The sequence below is a fragment of the Sesamum indicum genome, linkage group LG10, assembly GCF_000512975.1.
Source record: "Sesamum indicum cultivar Zhongzhi No. 13 linkage group LG10, S_indicum_v1.0, whole genome shotgun sequence".
Taxonomy (NCBI): Eukaryota; Viridiplantae; Streptophyta; class Magnoliopsida; order Lamiales; family Pedaliaceae; genus Sesamum; species Sesamum indicum.
The window spans coordinates 4,779,004-4,797,738 of NC_026154.1; the positions used below are offsets into that span (position 1 = coordinate 4,779,004).

At 35.5% G+C, this 18,735-nt stretch overlaps 2 protein-coding genes across 5 annotated transcripts in view; both read right to left on the minus strand.

The window, feature by feature from the left end:
- The window catches only part of LOC105171948 (probable phosphoinositide phosphatase SAC9), a 19,990-nt gene extending 8,459 nt beyond the window's left edge, over nucleotides 1-11,531 (minus strand). For 2 of the 4 annotated variants that reach the window (XM_011093226.2, XM_020697387.1), the window contains exons 1-9: nucleotides 11,431-11,531; nucleotides 10,402-10,464; nucleotides 7,961-8,562; nucleotides 5,777-5,909; nucleotides 3,760-4,976; nucleotides 2,562-2,669; nucleotides 2,256-2,426; nucleotides 549-791; nucleotides 42-473 (exon numbers count right to left, since the gene is read on the minus strand). In XM_011093226.2, coding sequence (XP_011091528.1) covers nucleotides 42-473; nucleotides 549-791; nucleotides 2,256-2,426; nucleotides 2,562-2,669; nucleotides 3,760-4,976; nucleotides 5,777-5,909; nucleotides 7,961-8,562; nucleotides 10,402-10,414 — 2,919 coding nt within the window. In that variant the 5' untranslated portion in view covers nucleotides 10,415-10,464; nucleotides 11,431-11,531. The remainder of the gene's footprint in view (nucleotides 1-41; nucleotides 474-548; nucleotides 792-2,255; nucleotides 2,427-2,561; nucleotides 2,670-3,759; nucleotides 4,977-5,776; nucleotides 5,910-7,960; nucleotides 8,563-10,401; nucleotides 10,465-11,430) is intronic. The other 2 variants (XM_020697388.1, XM_011093225.2) reach the window with 2 other exon arrangements.
- The window catches only part of LOC105171949 (probable sugar phosphate/phosphate translocator At3g17430), an 8,498-nt gene continuing 3,060 nt past the window's right edge, over nucleotides 13,298-18,735 (minus strand). Inside the window, exons 3-10 of the mRNA XM_011093228.2 lie at nucleotides 17,752-17,859; nucleotides 16,436-16,467; nucleotides 16,307-16,357; nucleotides 15,592-15,653; nucleotides 15,212-15,473; nucleotides 14,534-14,799; nucleotides 14,357-14,451; nucleotides 13,298-13,714 (exon numbers count right to left, since the gene is read on the minus strand). Coding sequence (XP_011091530.1) covers nucleotides 13,541-13,714; nucleotides 14,357-14,451; nucleotides 14,534-14,799; nucleotides 15,212-15,473; nucleotides 15,592-15,653; nucleotides 16,307-16,357; nucleotides 16,436-16,467; nucleotides 17,752-17,859 — 1,050 coding nt within the window. The 3' untranslated portion in view covers nucleotides 13,298-13,540. The remainder of the gene's footprint in view (nucleotides 13,715-14,356; nucleotides 14,452-14,533; nucleotides 14,800-15,211; nucleotides 15,474-15,591; nucleotides 15,654-16,306; nucleotides 16,358-16,435; nucleotides 16,468-17,751; nucleotides 17,860-18,735) is intronic.

Consider the following 18,735-nt stretch of genomic DNA (forward strand, 5'->3'; position numbering starts at 1 on the left):
ACAGGCAATTGTTAGAAGTCTTTAATTCAGTAACAACATACCCAGTGAGGTCCTGCAAGGTGTTTGAATGATGTAATATATTGTTGAGATCCATTATCCGAATGTCCTTGAGATGAGACTATCTTGGAGTGGTCACTTCCATCGGAAACTGGCTGAGCGATAGCGTCATCCAAGAAGTCGAGTAAGTCACTCCCCTTGTTAACAACAGCTTCTGTATGTGGTTCAGATATGGAGTCTGAAAATCTTAGTTCTCCAGTCAAAAGGTCTACAAATGAGTTGGCTGATGATTCTGATTGAACCGATGGAGCCCTTCTGTCATTTGTTAAATTAGAAGCAAAAGCATTGGTATCTGTTTCAGAAAGAAATGGACTGGTTTCCTTTTGGTGACTATTGATGCGTTCAACAAACCTAGCACCATTTTCTTCACGGGAAAAAATTGACCTCCATGGAAGAGAAACTCCAAGGATCTCTACCTGCATGCAGACTCAATTGGTATTGATATCCTCTCAATATATTTCTTCAAACAACATTTAGTTGATGTTTCGTACCTCACCAAGTGTCATTGGGCCTCTTCCAGGTATGGCAGGATAAAAGGTTAGCGCAACAACTCGAGTAAGAAAATCCAGTTCTCCTTCCAGTTCTTCAAAATCGTATAACATGGAAGGGCTAGAGGTTTCTTGGGCATGCAAACGTGCACCAGCCCCAGTGACGGCCATGTCTTCTGGACTGGTAGGTCCTGTTAACGGTATCAGAATGTTGGTCCCATTTGCACATTGAGGTATAGAAGCTCCCTGTGAAGGTTAATGTTAAACTAGAGACCTTAAAGCCAACTGAAACTGCTATTACAAATGGAAACAACTTTATATCACTTTTGATTTCTTCTGATTGCAATGTACAAAGATATTTTAAGGGAAAGACTAGTTATTTTAAAATTGGCAGTCAAGCATGAACCTGCATTAGCAAAAAGTCAAAGTGGAGTAAATGCACATATTCCTAGTTTTCCCATCATAAGATTCTACATAATTGTCCTTTCAGTTCCAGAAGGCTATAGAGAGTAATAAAACAAGAAGGAAGAAACACATAAGTAGATAGACACCACTCAAATGCAGATACCAGTACCATGCAAATCGCAGCAAAAAAATAGTAAACAATGTTAACAACTGATGAATAAAAGACCAAAAAAGCAATAAAGGTATCGCCCTATGTTTCTGTATCAGAATTTTCCTTCAACTGTAAAAAGCATCCAATGCTCTCAAAGTAAGAGACGTTAACATTTGGAATGGAACCAGCTGCGGTAAAAGACAAGAGTATCCCTAAAATTACTCAAGTTAAAAACTATTTTTGCATCTTCAAATCTCTCAGCACATGTATTTCGCAAGACAAATTTCAGGCTTCCAGATATATTTAGAAACTGATGCTCCTTACAGTCAAAAATTTTGTCCCAACTATGAAAAATTGTATATAAAGTGATATACGATGAGTAACTAAAACTAGAATTGTAGCTGGTAGATTGCTGGAGGTTAGAGGTCATTGCATAAATAAATTCAAAGGAATGCAGATGATTTACTTCTTTTAAATGGTTCAAGATCGCCAAATACAAATACAGAAGCTGGCAAAATGAGGGAGTGAAGAGTAACAGAGCTCAAAAGCTCCTCTACTGTCCAATCTTTGTCATTGCATAATTTTACCCACGTCATAGATGATCTACTTCTTTTGATTGGTTCAAAGACCACCATACACAAAATACAAAATACAGAAGCTGGTAAAGAGGGAGTGACAAGAACAACAGAGCTTGAATGTTCCTCTGATATTATTCCCTCTTTAACATATCATATAACATGAATCAAGCAACACCGAACAAGAAACAGAGGTAAGCCAATGTATTTCTAAAATCTTGAGCTTTTGCAAAAACGATTTCCTTGTATCTCAAATTAGGTATGCTTAGAATGTTAACTCTAACTCAATGGCCTCCAGAATTCATAAGCCAGAAGACAGACCATGAAGGACTTTTAATTTCTCTTTGGGAGAATGATTGGGAATATTAAGATTGAACAGACTTAAAATGATTGTACTCCAAAAACGCAGTAGGTAGTTAAGTTCTTCAACAAGAGAAGAAACAATTTCGACAAGAACTAAACGGAACACTATTCTTGTCGGGAAATTATCTGGAAGTACACCCAGCAAACATGAAAAGGTTTGGGTGTAAAAACTAAAGGTCATACAGTTGAGAAGATCAATATAGAGATATAACAGACCTCAAGAACAAGTTTGAGTCCATCCAGATAGCGTCCGGTCCTCACATCAACTGTTGATGGAAAAGTAGTATCATCAGCACCATGAGCAACAGTCAGAAGAAGCTGACAAACATGGCAAGGCTCCCCAAGATAGATAAAGAGTTCAACCACATCTGCGGCCTGCGCAGAAACCTATTGTATGCATACAAAAAGTAATAACTTATTAAATGAGATGGACCAAGGCTTCAAATAGCAGAATTTGGAAAATGAGAACATTTTTGAAATGCATAACAAATCTTCCATAACAAAGAATGCAAAATCTGATACCCATATAAGGTCTTTTCTTTTGAAACTCAGGAGACTAGCTCCGCCATCAGAAGATGAAAACATGCTTGGAACTGGCTTCAAAAAGCATCCAAATGGGCGAGAAGGTACCTGATGTAATCAGCAAAAATCATTATATTCTGCAAGTCAAACCACGAGACTGATCACATTTTGCAGACATGCTTGCAAGGCTGGAAACCAATTCACTTGAGAGAGTTCATATTTCAACTAAAGTGAAAGTCCAGATTGATAGGATTGGTGGATTGAGTTATTTTGACAGTTTTCATGAACATATCATTCCTATGAGTTCTGATCTCCATTCTATAACCTTACTACTGCCATGTACAAATAATCAAATTTCAGCACAGGATGACAAAAATACAGTCAAACGACAGACCAAACCATATAACTCAGACATTGTACTCATATTTGAGATTAATTTTTGAGACATGTCAGCATATGACCATCTCATCTGTAGTTACTTAAAGAATTTAAATTGTGCAAAATGACTTATTGGAATATCAAACTGTTTGCCATATGCACTATTTGAATTATTTTCACATACATCCGTCAGCACATATAGGTTATATATTCCACATAGTTCATAGCAATATTATAAACACATTCCTTAACTAAGTGAACTGCTTTTAAAAATTATTATTCTGAGACTAGTTTACAAGCCGCCTCCTAATTATTTCAACCTTGCAGTGGAACCATCAGAATTTCTCGTGTAGATATGATTGGATCTGTTACTTCTGGGTATCCAAATTTTCTTCTATTAGCTTCAAGATTCAAGTGTTTGAACCAGTTAAAAGGCAAAATAGTAGTTGGTTTAGCGATATCTGTTCATACTACAGAAGACATGATAAAGAAAAGATCTAGCTGATAAACTCCAATCCCCTGTAACAATGCTGCAATTTAGAGAGATTAAGAAGTTACCAAATTAAAACTAATGCCCTTTTGGTATTAGTACAGCAACAAAAGAAAGTGAAAGGTTTCATCTGTATTGAACCACACACAGAAGAGTATAGAAGTTTAAAAGAAGCTCCCAATGGGAAAATAAATTATGACGAGATGAAAAACTTATGAAAAGAAGGAATTATAGAATCAAAGAAGTTGGAAGAGCCAAGAACAACATAAGCAACAAGCACAGTGGGGAACTCAAGGGCATATTAATTGCTGAAATTCCAAGATTACATACATGTAAGGGATGGAACATGACTGATGGAAAATGCTTGAAGAGCCGTAGCCCCAGAAAAATCTCTAATTGCTTCTGGCGGGAGCTATCTACAACTGCATTCTTATATCTTCTCTGTAGTGTGATTTTCATATTCTGTGCTGCTGAGAACTGTTTAAACTTGCCTGCTTCCTCACTGAAGATGCTAAGAATTTGACTGTGCATAGCCTTGGAACCCGTATACAACGTCGCATGAATGTCACCAGCAACTAAGAAAAGATCAGCTAATTGAGAAACAGGCGACAATATAGTTGATCTCTTAAACTCTTCGAAGGTCATGTCGAACCTTTTCCAAGGTTTATCTGGACAAGGATGATTCCAGGTTGTAGTCCTCGTGTTGTGATCAATATAATATGTTTTCCCAGTCACAGCATCAGACCGTTTCTCCCAGCCAGGAGGCAATGGGGCCACATATCCAGCATAGTTACCAGGTGATTGATAACCATATGCCAAATCACTATCAAGTGATATGCCTAACCGTCTGCATTGCTCCGTAAATACCTGAAGTGCACCAAAGAAACTAGCAGCATTTGTTCTATCCAAAGAATCCGCACAATTGAAACGTATTACTCCATTTTGATGTGATCTTAAGCAGAAGGCACCATCATAGTCGTCATTATAGATTACTTCACCTTTGCAATTGTTAATCCTTTGACGAGAGGGCAAATAATCCCCCTCAGAAATGCCAATAGAAATTGTGGGTGCCTTTAGAAGATACCAAAGTCCTTCAATTGTTTGCTGTTCTCCCTTCAATTTTACACTAGCATGCCAATCATAGTTTATCAAGTGAATCCGAGTATAAGGAAGTTTCCCAATGGAACGAATATAGTTTAGCGATTCTTCAAAATGCTGAACTAAAATAGATTCTGATTTCCCTTCTCCACTCCTTAGTAAGTTGACGCACACAATTGGAACCAGAGCACTTTTTTTCTGATTCCCGCCAGAAGCTGTACCTAGATTTCGTGAATCATATCTTTGCGACAGCCTTTGATAGTACTGCGCACTTCCTTTATAAGGATCGCGATCTGATACATATATTTCCGCTTCTGCAGCAGTAAGTTTTAATTCAGCACCCCACCAGATAGGAATGGTGCCTCTACGCCAAATATAAGTGTTGAAAGGAACACTTTGACCAGCCTTTTTGGGAATCCAAACAAGTTGTTCACACTCAACCTCATTACCTGCCATTCAAGAAAATAAGTGTGTGACAAGGGGGGCACTAAGGAAATAAAATGTGAATGATGGTTGTCAATAAGATGATATTGAAAAGCTGGATATGAGAAATACCATTGAAACAGGATCATAAACAATGCAGTTTCCAATGGAAAAGATAACACAATGACATCTAACTGGACAAGAAAATATATAAAAGAGCATGTAGTGGCTCAAGCTTACAACTACATGTGTTGGAAAGAAAAATGAACAGGCAAGCAAAACATACTCCATACCATAAGGATGATGGAAAGGGAGGATCCACTTGGCAAAAAGGAATTCTAACCTATAAGCAGCAAGGATACAACTGCTATTTGGAATGTTTTCATAGTAAAATGTCAGTCAGGACACAGCACCTAAGATACTTTGCTGTTAGTTGTTCGGAAAGAAACTCTCTGCTGTATGTGAAACTAATACTCAAAATTACGGGGTATGGAAAAAAAATCTGAAACCAACAAGGAGAACAAATTAAAGCTTGTTAAATTTATAGTGTCGATAATGATATGGTGAAGAGTCAACCATGTCAACTGCACAGCCATGCGTAGCTTAGATAACAATCTTGCAAGTTGCAAATAATGCAAAAACATGGATCAGAAGCATGTATTAAGTGAATGAAGAACAAATTAAGACCAAAAAATAAACATTCCAGAAGATAAATGCATCTTTCCTAATAAATTCTGCACCACCAGACATAGTTAACACCAAAAATTTGTTCAGCGAAAGAAGAAAAGGGATGAACTAAGAATTGCAGAGATCTTAGAAGAATTACCGGTGCTATAACATGAGTTTAAGCCCCTTGCTAAGTACCGAGTTCCAGGGTGCAACCTACTACGACGTGCAGTGAGTGCAACAACCCCCTCCTGCTGCCCAAGGCTACCAAAATTCTTACAGTCTGCAAACCCCTGTACATTGGTTGACAATTGTGTGAGCATGTCATCCAACTTTCAACATAACAATATCTATAAAGCTGGTGGATCAGATTCAGAAAGACTTCAAGAACTCTACTAAGCAAGCTGCTAGAAAATGATCAGAAATATGAAGTAAAGAAATCAGAAGATCTGACACTGCAAAGCATCTGAAAGTATGGATACACAAAATATTATTCCGAGTATTGAAAAAAGAGTACTAATCTTCACGGTGAAAGAATTCTGAGAATTGAAATATATTCACAACAGAACTGTATTTGAAAGGTACTTGACCAACAATAATGCCTTCCAAGAGTTGGACATTATTAAAAATTATCTGATTCCTGGAACTAAAAAAATGTGAACTACAAGCATGAAGGTTGTTAAGAGTCAACCCAGCCTAGCAGAAACATCTTACTGAAAATGTAGGAAATAAATCCACTTGAAGAACATAAAACTCACTTCAACCAAGTTTCAGGAGAAATCTCACTTTTATTCAGATGATGGTTGGCACAGTTTTGAATTTAAAGATGTCTCCATACTATTCAACTTTGGCTGCAGAAATCATTCACTCCCATGGGCCCATGCTAATCTGCTATATTTGCATCTTCCCTTTTTAACACCTTACTTTGTTCATAGAGACATATACCTGATCAATTATTTGCCTGTCCCAACCATTACAGTAGTTACATTATAGTTATCCATATGCCCCTTGACTGTTTACAACAGAACTATCACCACAAATTTTTTGAGAAATTAGTCCGGTCAGAAGTTGCAATTGAAGAATAATTGCCCAGAAAACAATTAATGACAAGTTACAATTAATGACTTCTATCACTTCAAACACAAGTGTTGAATTCCCTTACCTATTCAGGAAAAATAACCCTATTACATCTATCGAGATTATATGCTGTGATAGCCCAATCCTCCTGCCGCATATTAGTCGCATTTGCAGCACTTAGCTAGCATGGCATTTAGTGAAAATCAAAGGACGGATGTGCAGGTTTACGTGTGAGCTACAAGTGAAAGGTAACATATTGCATCAAGCTTGTGCCAAAGACAATGCTATAATTAATTAATTGAATATATTAACAAATTACGCTGGAGTCAATCAGACATCTATCCAAGACTACAATTTAGATGTAATTTCATTCCATCAACTATAGAATCTCAGGCAAACCAATCAGAAAAACGAATTTGAATAGTAATCTTAATATAATGGAAGCTAAGAGATGAAGGATTTGTAACGTAAAAATTATCAGAACCAAGGTACAAAAGGACAAAATCCTACAAGCTTACACAAGTATGGACAGGTTGGTCTGAGCTGTCCCAAAAAGAGAAAAAAAAGGCATCAGGACTGTGGCTAGAGTGGTTTGTACATGCACCAAGACTAGTTTAATTGAAAGCATGTATACGACACCTTGATCTATTAATTACTTCAGAAGTGGGATATTTTCTATATTCTCAAGTCCAGTAAATAGCATCCAACACATTATTGCCGAGAACCAAGAAATGAGCAGACAGCAATTGAATGCCAGAGAAAAACGTAGACAGCAAGCTTTCAGTACCATGAATTCATTTTATTTTGACACTAGGTGCAAAACAGAGATAGGTTAGTTTCACATCTTGCTTTACATTTTGGAGCCAATTGAAGTTCTTTGAACTTGTTTCAACCAGAAAGGCACCATCACATGTATTTCAAAGTCTACATCATCATATCATGTAAAGTAAATGCCAGACATATAATTTCCAAAGGTTGCCATGATCTGAAGTAACGTATAACATCAAAGTTCTACAGCTAAGGAGATTTCATATGGAAAGATGATAACGCACAGAAAAGGTCCAGCTAAACTTAGTCACCTATAATATTTTCACCCACTGATGCACTATAGAACTCATAAAAGTTGTTTTAAGCCACGAGGGAAGAAGTCAAAAACAAAGAGCGCAAAGAATAAAGAAAAACCTGTCAGAGAAGTGAGAAGGTAATACAAATTAGTCATAAGAACATTAGATAGAACAATTGTGAAGATACCAAGTGTGACTAGAACCTGCAGAAGAATGACGCAATGCTGCGGAAGCCCAATGTTTTCGAAAGGCATTGAGAACCATTTATTCCACACAAATTCATCATCAGGATTCTGAACGGGCATACGACTTGGGAAAGGTCGAGTTATATCCCTAGTTTCACAGAAGTAATGTTTCCCATCAATGTCAAGCTCAGTCAGTTCTTGAATATTCTTATTTTCAGTTTTACTCTGTACTTGAGGATTCTGAAGTGAAATTTTAATCCACTGGCTCTCAGTTACAGTATAAACACAACCTCCACCAGGCAAATTCGGTATGCTGGCAGTCAATCTCGTTGCTACCAACAGTAGAGCAAAGCTACCAAGGGCTGCATAACCTAATAAAGCTCGTGCGTGTGTTACGCTCTTACAAAGCAATTTTGAACCATTTGTGATGTAATCTAATGCTTCATTTTGGGTCCTAAAAACATCATAACCCTGCTTTGCAGTATAGCGAAGAGCCCCAGTTGTCGGATCAATATAGATAACCTGAGTATCAGTCCTGGTAGACAAACTGATGATAATATATACTTCACTCGAGTCCAATGTGACAACAACTACAGATGTATCCCTTAGAAAACGACCTGCTGCAACAACAAACATATTCGAGAATCAGTGGAGAAAAGGAGAGAGGGTAGCCATAAAAGTATCCAGGATTTTTAAGTTTGTTAGTTACAATTAGAAGCAGGGAATTTCGGTGGAAAACATCCTCCTCCCACTAGACCAAAGGGAGTGTTTGCAAAAACTTCTGCTTTTAAAGAAGTGATTTTGTTGAAAAAGTTAGAAGTTACAGCAAAACTAAAAGTGGGTAGTGTTCGTAAAAAAAAGTGATAAGCACTTACAAGCTAAATTGGGTAGTGTGTGAAGAAAAAATCACTTGTAAAATAAACTTAATTGACGAAAGACTGTTTTGTCCCTATGTGTTAACAAGATAATATCTTTTGCTTATTATTTCACTTGTTGTTTGTCACTATTATTATTTTTTCCACAAAAATCATAAATTTTATTTCAATTATAGGTATTTCATATCTATATTTTTAAAAATATTATAAAAATATGTTTAATTTAATAATGCTCCCACTGAGTAATATAGTTCTTGATTCATACACAATAATTAAGCTTGCATTATTGCGAAAAATAATAAATTTATTAATTAATCAAATAATATGCGAACGAAATAATATAAATAGATAATATAGCACATGAAATATAAAAAAACGTAAAACATTAAATATGTGAAATTATAAATTTAATTCTGGTTAAAATTTAAATTATTTGAAAACTTCGCTATCAACTTTAAATATACACTTTTACAAATAAATAAAAAACAGTAAAATTGAATTAAGATTATTATAATAAGGGTAAAGTAGTAAAAAATAAAGTTAGATTTATTTACGAAAAAGCCAAAGTAGCTAAAAGCACCCCTCAAGGTGCTCCTAGCTTTTTGCCTAAAAGCGCTTTTTTTAGCCATTTCAGAAGCAGAAGTTGTTACCCCCAAACACTTCAAAAGTGCTTTTTTTGGAGCCAGAAGTTGAAAAGCACTTTTGTGAAGCGCACGCAAACACTGCCATAGTAGGTTAGTGAAAATCATTAAAAGTTTTCACTGGTGACTACGAGGTTATTGTGGCAGCAGGAAATTTACAAGGGACATACGGTGGTGTTTTAAATCCAATTTAGGCAACTGCACATAGAAAATCTAAATAGTCCAAACCTAGAAAAAAAAAGTATAGCAGAATGAGGTCCAATGGAGTGGACGCCTCATTGCTTAGACACTTGTAAAGAGTCAAGAGCATACGAGACAGCTGAATAATAAACACTAGTGCATTATTTCAAAAAGAAAATTTCATTAAAAGAAAAAAGAGCGCGAAAATAAGATGGAAGATTCCGGAGATCGCATGTCATTTTAACTCAAGAAATGATCTATTAGGCAAGGATGCAGTACAAATCCACCAAAAAAACACAATAAACCAATGAAGAGATAAAATATAAATGAAAAAAAACAAAAGAAACCGCAATTTACAATAATATCAATTGTTTACTCATTTGGATAGAAGAATATATCTGATACTTTCCACTAAAGTAAGACGTTTGGCAAGTTTTTGCCTAGCTTTACACTCCTGCAGTCTAATCTCAACTGCATTTGTATGTAAAGTCAAATGATAAATAGCTATTCTCAATTGTTAAACAGACATTTCAAACTTAAAGAATCATGCCAAAATGAAATCCGCTACAACAAACAAGGCATTGCCAATGAACACAATATTAACAAGAAAGGATCATAAACACTATGAAGGACTGAAGTTCAAGAAAATACGATTGCATAATTAGTAAGACATCAGAACTCAAACTTCTAACGAAGACTGAATAAGCAAGCCAATAGAATCTAAGATTTCATATGTCTACTAAAACAGTTCTCATGCACTCACCCGATGATTCCATGCTCTCTCTCACCCGTCTTGACGTTCTTTGGAGCAGTTAGCTTCACGTATCTGATGAATGGGTCCGTCGGACAGTAAAATTACTTATCAATTAACCAACAGTAGGACAACCAGATAAAAGGGTCAAAATGCCCTTTACAACTTTTCTTGCTGAAAAGCCTTACTCTAAGTTCCACAGAAAATTAATCCATTAAGTACTATCAATGCATATTAGCACAACAGTCAGAAATTTGAACCATTATATGCAGATGCATGCCTCTGCGCGAGATATCAGAATAACAACAAATTTTCTATTCAAGGTTTTAAGTTTCTGGACATAGGGCATCAAATAATCACAGCAAATCAGATGAAAAGTGAATAAATGCAACTAAATTAAGACTATATTAAATCAAAAATCATTTTCCTATTCCCTTTCACCAGCAGATATTCTGTCTTCTGAGTTGTCAACTCTGAGATTTATTATAGCCTATAAATTTATCATCTCAAGCACAGCCAAACCCCCAACTCCTACAGTAGCTCATAATTTATATATGGAGAAAGAACTGCAAATGTTCATATCAGCCAGAAAATTAATAGTTCCATACGCAGACTTCAAGCATAGTCATAGACACAAATGCAGTCATTTTCTAAAATCGAAGTGCGTAGTATACAACCAAGAGCGCGAAACATAAGAAAACAAAGAACAAAAAGAAAAAAACACATTATATAAAAACAAATAAATCAGCGGCGACAATTATGATAAAACAGAGATTGGTTGGTGCATCAATTTGATACTTGGAGCAGTCAAAGAAAGATCTACAGTCCATTTCGATGGAAAACTTAACTAAAAGGACTTCAACTTTTGTGATCATTCCATCAACAGAATGATCTGATATCCACAATACACTTCCCAAGATCTAACAAACCATTCGACTATTCAACAAAAAGCAATTGAACATCGGAACAGATCCAAATTATTCAAAACCAATTCCCAAAAGACGCTTCTGTGTATATTTCGAGAGAGATGGAGAAACTTACAGGAAGATTGCATCAGTAGGTGGAGATAGGCGGAGATGGAGGTGTACGTTGCATCTGTAGGTTGAGGTACAACTGATGGGTTGAACGATGAATTAACTCTTTATAACCATTTTATTATTATTATTATTAATATATATATATATAAGCTCGTTTATATCGAAGGCCTTCTATTTTACTGATGGGTTAAATAAAAATTTAATTTATAATACATAAAATGAGCAAATAATTCTCTGGGAAAAAAATCAATGAATTATTTAATATGTTTCGAAAAATGAAGCAACTTATATTCTATAAATAGTTTAAATAGAGAGTAATTTGCTATTTAATTTTTCACATGAGATTTTTTCACTAAGGAATAAATTGCATTTTTGCTTTTATTAATATGTAAAGATATTGATATTTTCTGATGGGTGTATTTATAACTATCCAAAAATATAAGTAATTTATAGAAACAGATCATATAGATTATGAGGTGTAAATATAGTTACCTCATTTTATGTATTTCATAAACAAATTTTGTAGCGTTTAATTCAAAGAACGTATATGTTCAAAATATTAGACATGATCATTTCGTGAACGTGCATTTGGATTATTCGATAGAAAATATATGTATATAATGGTGATAATTGATGTTTCGTAATGGTGTTAATTAAAAAATAAAATACAACAACAAAAGTCGTTGTATAAGATATGTTATTCTTTGAAAATAATGAAAATGAAATGTATTTTGGAATTAATTTGACAAAAAAGATACATCTTAATATAGTTTAATCAATGGATATTGCAAGCAGGGACGGGTAGGTGAAGCTTGGGATGAGTTCCTTGTAAAGGATTAGTACACGACAGAGTTACCTACACCACCGTGATACAGGGATTGTTTCATAAAGTTAGAATTGCTCATGGCTGGAAGCTTTTCACAATATGGAAGCTCGCGGCATAACGCCTAATTTACTGACTTATAATATCTTGTTGGAGGGCTTGTGCAGGACGGTATTTCGTTCCCACCTGCAGAGGTTATGGTCTCCCTAAGCTTGTATGCTTTCCACCTGCAGTGGTCATGTCCGTGGACTACTGAACGTTGTTTTTGCTGTTTTGTGCGTTCGAGAATTTCTGGGGGTTTGGCATGTTCTATTTGGATATAAGAATTAATATCTATTAATGCAGACTTCTTTTCTTAATATGTATTTGATAAAGATTATATTCTTTTACATGAGAATATAATTCCATCAACTGTTTTATAGTGAATTTGAAATGAAATTTTTTAGTGGAACTAAAAGAATAATTTTCATATTTTTTTGAATTTGAAAAGGAAATAAAGGTTAAAGAAGAGAAAATATAAAATTTGAATTTTTACTTAAGTACACTGAGCAAGTGAAAAATACAGTGTACTTGTACAGATATATAATTCATTTCCTTTACGTTGTTAAATATATTATACATTAAAATTAGGAAAAAGTAAGTTTTTTAAACTAGTAAATAGATATTGTTTTATCTTCGTTGCTTTAAATTCTTTGATGCATTTTTTGTTTTAATTTTCATATCAGTGAATTTACTGACTAAATTGGGAGTCCTCTCAGCAGTTATTTTTGTTGGCATTGGCAGGTTGGACTCTTTTACTGCTAATTCGGTTTTATCCTTGGCAAATCAGAGAGGAAAATAGCCATTGGACGTTCAACTATAAATAGACCCATGAAAATTTCCGTCTCAATTTGTTTTCCGAGACGGAAAATTGGGTCTCAGAAACGAAAATGTCGAAAATTTTGAACCTTGTTTCCTTGTAGTGAATTATGTATGACAACATTTGTTATCCCACTGACAAGTAGTAAGCAATACAAATTTCATGGAGATGCACAAACTACCGAAGCCATAGAACCAAGAGGTCGTAGATACGACTAATATTTCATTGTATGCTTAAACTATTTCACGTTTATACAACGAATCAAAGTGATGATCTCTCAACATGCTTAGTAAAAATGGCAATACTTCACAAAAAAGATTAGGACGTTCTAACAAATGATGCTGCTCTAGAAATGCTAGAGTAGACAAAGCAACAAAAGAGAGGAAATGTGAGTTGTGACGTATACCTACCAGAAGCCAGTCTGAGAGGTTGCTAACTAGGCTTTGTCCGAGATAAAAGACCCTTTGAAGAAGGAATTAAAGGTGCTTCTTCGTCCACATTTGCATCCAGATGAGATCCATTACGCGCGTTCTTTCCTCCCAGGCTGTTGTTTGAGTTTTCGTCTGAAAAATACAGATCGGATGACCTCTTTTCCGTCTTAATGTCCTGTATCAAAATACTTATTCATTGAGGGTTTCTATTCTATGCATAAAATGAGATAAAATCAAACATCAACAATCATTTTTTGTTGGACAACTACATACAGGTTTCTTGAGGTTTAATCATATTACACATGGACCACTTTAATTTGAGAAACTATATTCAAACTCATATGTCTGCAAATTCTGGTTAAAGAAGTTACCAGAATTTGCAAATGATCTATTTTAACGCCAAAGAATAGAAAAAACAATCAAGTCAAGAAGATAAAATATGAATGTAATATTTTTTGTATTGTTATAGGTAATCATTTTGTGTGCATAAAGTAAAAAGGGCATTTTCGGGGTATTGCTAATTTCTAGCTGCCACTAGCAAATTCCAGCCTGAGAACTTCAGAAAGGGGTATCAGCTATTTGTACACAATGACAAGGGTTCCAATAGTAATATTCCAAAATCGAGAGGGTACATTATAATTGACTAAACCTTAAGGAGTCTGTATGTAATTGCCCCCTTATGTTTATTCTTGAAAAAGCACAAAATAGCACTACCATAGTTGTTCGGTTCAAAAGTCAAAATTCAACCATGATAATATTTATTCGGAAGGGAAACAGAAAGATCAGATCATATTGTTCATAAACAAGAAACCCTTACCTTCACTGCACGTTCAGTGATATTCTCCCCAGGAATCTGGGTCAAACGAATATCCTTGGCCTTCAAGTAATTATACAAGACAACACCACACAAGGCTGTAAAAAAGGAAAATTTTAGCATGCTTCAAGCTGACTAACTCGAAAGAAATACGAAATTTAGACAGAATAAGAGGGATACCAATCGCGTAACCAATAATATTTAGCTTGGTGATTGTTGACTCGGGAAAGATGACAGTTGAAAGGGCAATAAGTATCCAGTCTTTTAGAACACCAGCAACTCGAATGGTCACTGCACCAGTTCTACCAATTACCAGAAAGATGGAGAAATTCAAAGCCAAGGCACAAAGAGCATTCGAGAAGAATATCCAAATATTAAACTTGATCTGTGATACTTCCATTCCAGGCATCTCCAGAAGATACCAAGGAACAAAAAGAAACACAAAGCTGCACATGGAAAGGCAACACAAAAATCATCATTAGCCGCGTGAAGACTATGAAGCAATATTCTTTCTACTTGAATATACCATGTTAACTATGCTCCCACTTTCTCAATATTTCCTCTCAAGATGGATCATCATATACGTACTTGTTTGTAATACTACTTACATTACAGATTCTATGCACATTCCAGAGAAAAAGGCAATTAATGCATGTCTCTTTCCAAATTCAGAACTACAACAAAATGGAAATAAGATGTCTACACTTTTCTTAGTTTAGTCTGTCCAGTTCACTCACATCCCCGTCTTGTTTTTCTCTCTAAACATCTGTTTGATAGAATTCTAAGCAACTGGTATTAACTATTGTATACAATATCTTTGATGAATGCATGTACTCCAGAAACGAGGAAGAAGTGTACCTGCAAGGCGCAATGTAATACAAGCTTGTGATAGGATTGAGTGTTAAGCCCTTCTTCTGGAGTAGCACTTGAGTCAGAACCAACCTAAGAGCTTCAGCAAATATTCCTGTAACTTGATAAACGGTGCCCACCACATTGAAATGAATTTCCCCATACGAAGATATGACAACACCAAAACTGACCAAGACCATGTTCGCAAACACATCGCATCTCAGTTTATCAGTACCACAAATAACAGCCATCAAAAAAGTAGCCACTGGCACTGCCATCAGGTATTACCCACAAAACAACGGACCAAAAAAGGAAGGGACAAAAAGATCTGATGAGTAATTTGCTCAATGGTATGAATGGTTAACATGACAGAAAATATATAGACATACTTAGGGCTTTGAGCATCTGAATGAAGGCCACTGAGATGAACAAGTATGCAGTGTTTCCAAACCTGTAAGACCACATGTTTCGGTTAACAATTGTGAAAAGACATGCCCTGCATAAATGTAGCGATTGAAGTACCCAAAAATGCATAGAGACAATGACTACAAGAACTGCTCACGAGTTGAGAATGATGCAAAAACATTTTGAACAGGAATGTGCCAATGATAACCTACTCCACTGCAAAATATCTCATCCCCAGCCACCACATCTATCTCTTCAATAGATTATGTGCAAAGGTTCTGTATGCGATGTAGTTTACACGAAAAACCCTACCAATAGGATCTTGCTTTGCATTGCAACGAGTGCACTCTATGTAAATCAAAGGACAGATATACTAAGTATTATGAACTCAAATAAATTTTCCCAGTAATAACTTGAGATAAGTGTCTGAGTTTCAAAGATCACAAGCAATAGAATATAATTTCTCATAGTGGATGTCCCATTTTTTCCGACAAGGTCAAGGTCAGTCATATGCAGTTTTTTGGAGGGAATTTTACCCCATTGGTGAAATAATACACATAAACACATATTATGATATTTGAAAATGGTCCACAGAAAAAACATGAGCAATTTGTAGCTGTGATAGAGATAAAACTTGCAAAAGAAAGCAACCAAGCTTTGTCATTCTTCCAAAAGAAGAAATAGATAAATAACCCTTACCATAGACTTGATGCGAAGAAGGCACTGATTGGGATTACACATGTGGCGTATCTGCATATTAAAGCAGATATACTCAGGTACAGGAACTAATAAACTGAGACTGTAAGAATTAGGTTATAAATCTCTTACATTTCAAAGGTCATCTTCACAGGTGATACAACCTGAAAAAATCAATTTAAGTCAAAACTAGAAGGACAAAGGAAATACAACAAGAAAACAATAATACAAGTGTTCAAACAAAAATGAGCAATACATCCTAGATAAGAGAAACAGCTTATACAAAAACGCCAAAGGATGCAATATAATTTTGTCCAAGGGGAAGCAGACCAAAAGTTCTGTAGTATTAGTCTATTCAACTCCTCCATAATTTTCTAACATTTACATCTATGGCATAGACTCGGCTGGAGTGCAGGAAGTACCTAGATTTGCAAAACCAAGAACCTCCAAACAATACAAGTTAAAGGTGAAAACATTAACTGGGGCATGGCATGCACCCCAGGACACATTGATAAAATAGAGCATGCTCATACAACACTTTACATCTATTGGAAAGCATACATTATTAAGCACAATACCGAATTAACATGACGTATAGGTATCTACACGTCTTGCAGGAGATTCCATGATAACTTAGTCTATAAATGGTTACGAATAGACTCATGGAACAGACTGCCTCGAAACCCAGTTCCAGGCCGGGGACAATTAGAGGTGAACAGGCTAAGAATCAATCCAGCATATGCTTACAACTGATGCAGTAGCTTTAATATTGATATCCTAGAATTAACACTGATATCATTCTATGACAAGGATACAACAATAAGTCCAGATTCATCCAGTGACTTCAGAGACGTCGCAAGTATCTGAAGGGGAATGGCCTGCGTCTATTTTAAAGTTTCAACTGCAGATTGGATGAAATCCGTGGGCAGAGATCTTACCCTCCTATAAACCTAATCATTAGCCCATTTAGCAACACTAATTCTCGCTGAGAGAATCTAAGGCAGAATCTTAAGAATGGAGGAAAAACAAGCCACGAATTTGAATGTGAAATGTCAAAATTCAAGACATCTTCTAATGCGGGACAGCAACTAAAATGTATCATATTCAGTTATGCACATATAAAGTCCTCATCCTTCAAATGAACTGGACGCTGTTCAAGATATAATACCGACAAAGGGTGAAGAAAGAATGATTCTATCATAAATGTCTCTATAAACTTAATCTACCAAGTTTGCTCCTTCCTTTCACAACAGGAATGATTCTTTCTGTGCTTGACTTAGCTTGCAGCAAAAAGCTGATAGAAAAAGAGGGGGAATAACAGAGCAAGGTTCAGTGTTAGACATCATGTAATGTCATCAAAGATTTAGCCCATAAAAGAAATTTAAAAAAAACAAAAACAAAATACAAATACCAAATATTATGAAGCAAAATTGTACAATGAGCTTTACCTTAAAAACACGGATCAGAAAGAAGGCCACCAAGCCCGAAAAGCCCATATGAATCATGGTAAGCGTTATAGGAAATGGGAAATTGAAATATTTTGGCGAGAGAACCCACTGCAGAACATAAATAAAGAAAGACAAATGTGAACTTACGGATATTGCAAACATGAACATATAAAGAATATTGATGGCAAACAGGCAAAGTATATCCGGTACGCTTTAAGTATGGCAAAAGTCTAACAAACTATTTTTATAGTGATCAAAGAATAACATAGTGAGCTATCTTAGTATGAAACTTTGGACAGGGAATGTAAAGAAGAATGTAGTATTTTGAGAAACAGATAAACATATGAATTATTCTGACAAAGTTAAGAAATTTCCAGACATGAAAGCTTGTTTTGTAATTGTTGCATCATAATCTGTCCTATGCTATGCAACTGATAAGTAACTAAAATTTGCAATAATAAGATTGATTTGTGAAGTCTAAACCACATCATACTCTTTAAGTCTAAGAAATTTGTCTCCAACCAACAATCATAAACACAGTTGTAGCAGACTGGTGAACTCTATATTATAAAGATTTTTGTAATATTTCATTCTAGATAAAAGATACAGAATAAACAAGCACACAGAGGATAGAGCAACTCGCAAAGATAAGCAAAGTATCTACAGCATGACAGCAGTTGGAGACCTGTAACAAGCAAATACAGTCTAAAGGTGCAAGTTCACAGCTTCACCTAGATCCTATTAGAAACAAACTAATAACGCCACAGGTCCACAACATATGACCTGGCAACCACTATTTATACTATGTTCCATAGATTAATCATCTATATGAATTTCAATGGATCAGAAGATCCAATTAACCATTGAGAATCAGCTGTCATTTTTCTTTATTTGTAGAGAGTCATCAATGACACCAAGGCAAATAAGAAGCTTTCAGGCTGTTAGTCCGTCTTTCACCCATTCCGCGTTTCCAGGAAAAGGACA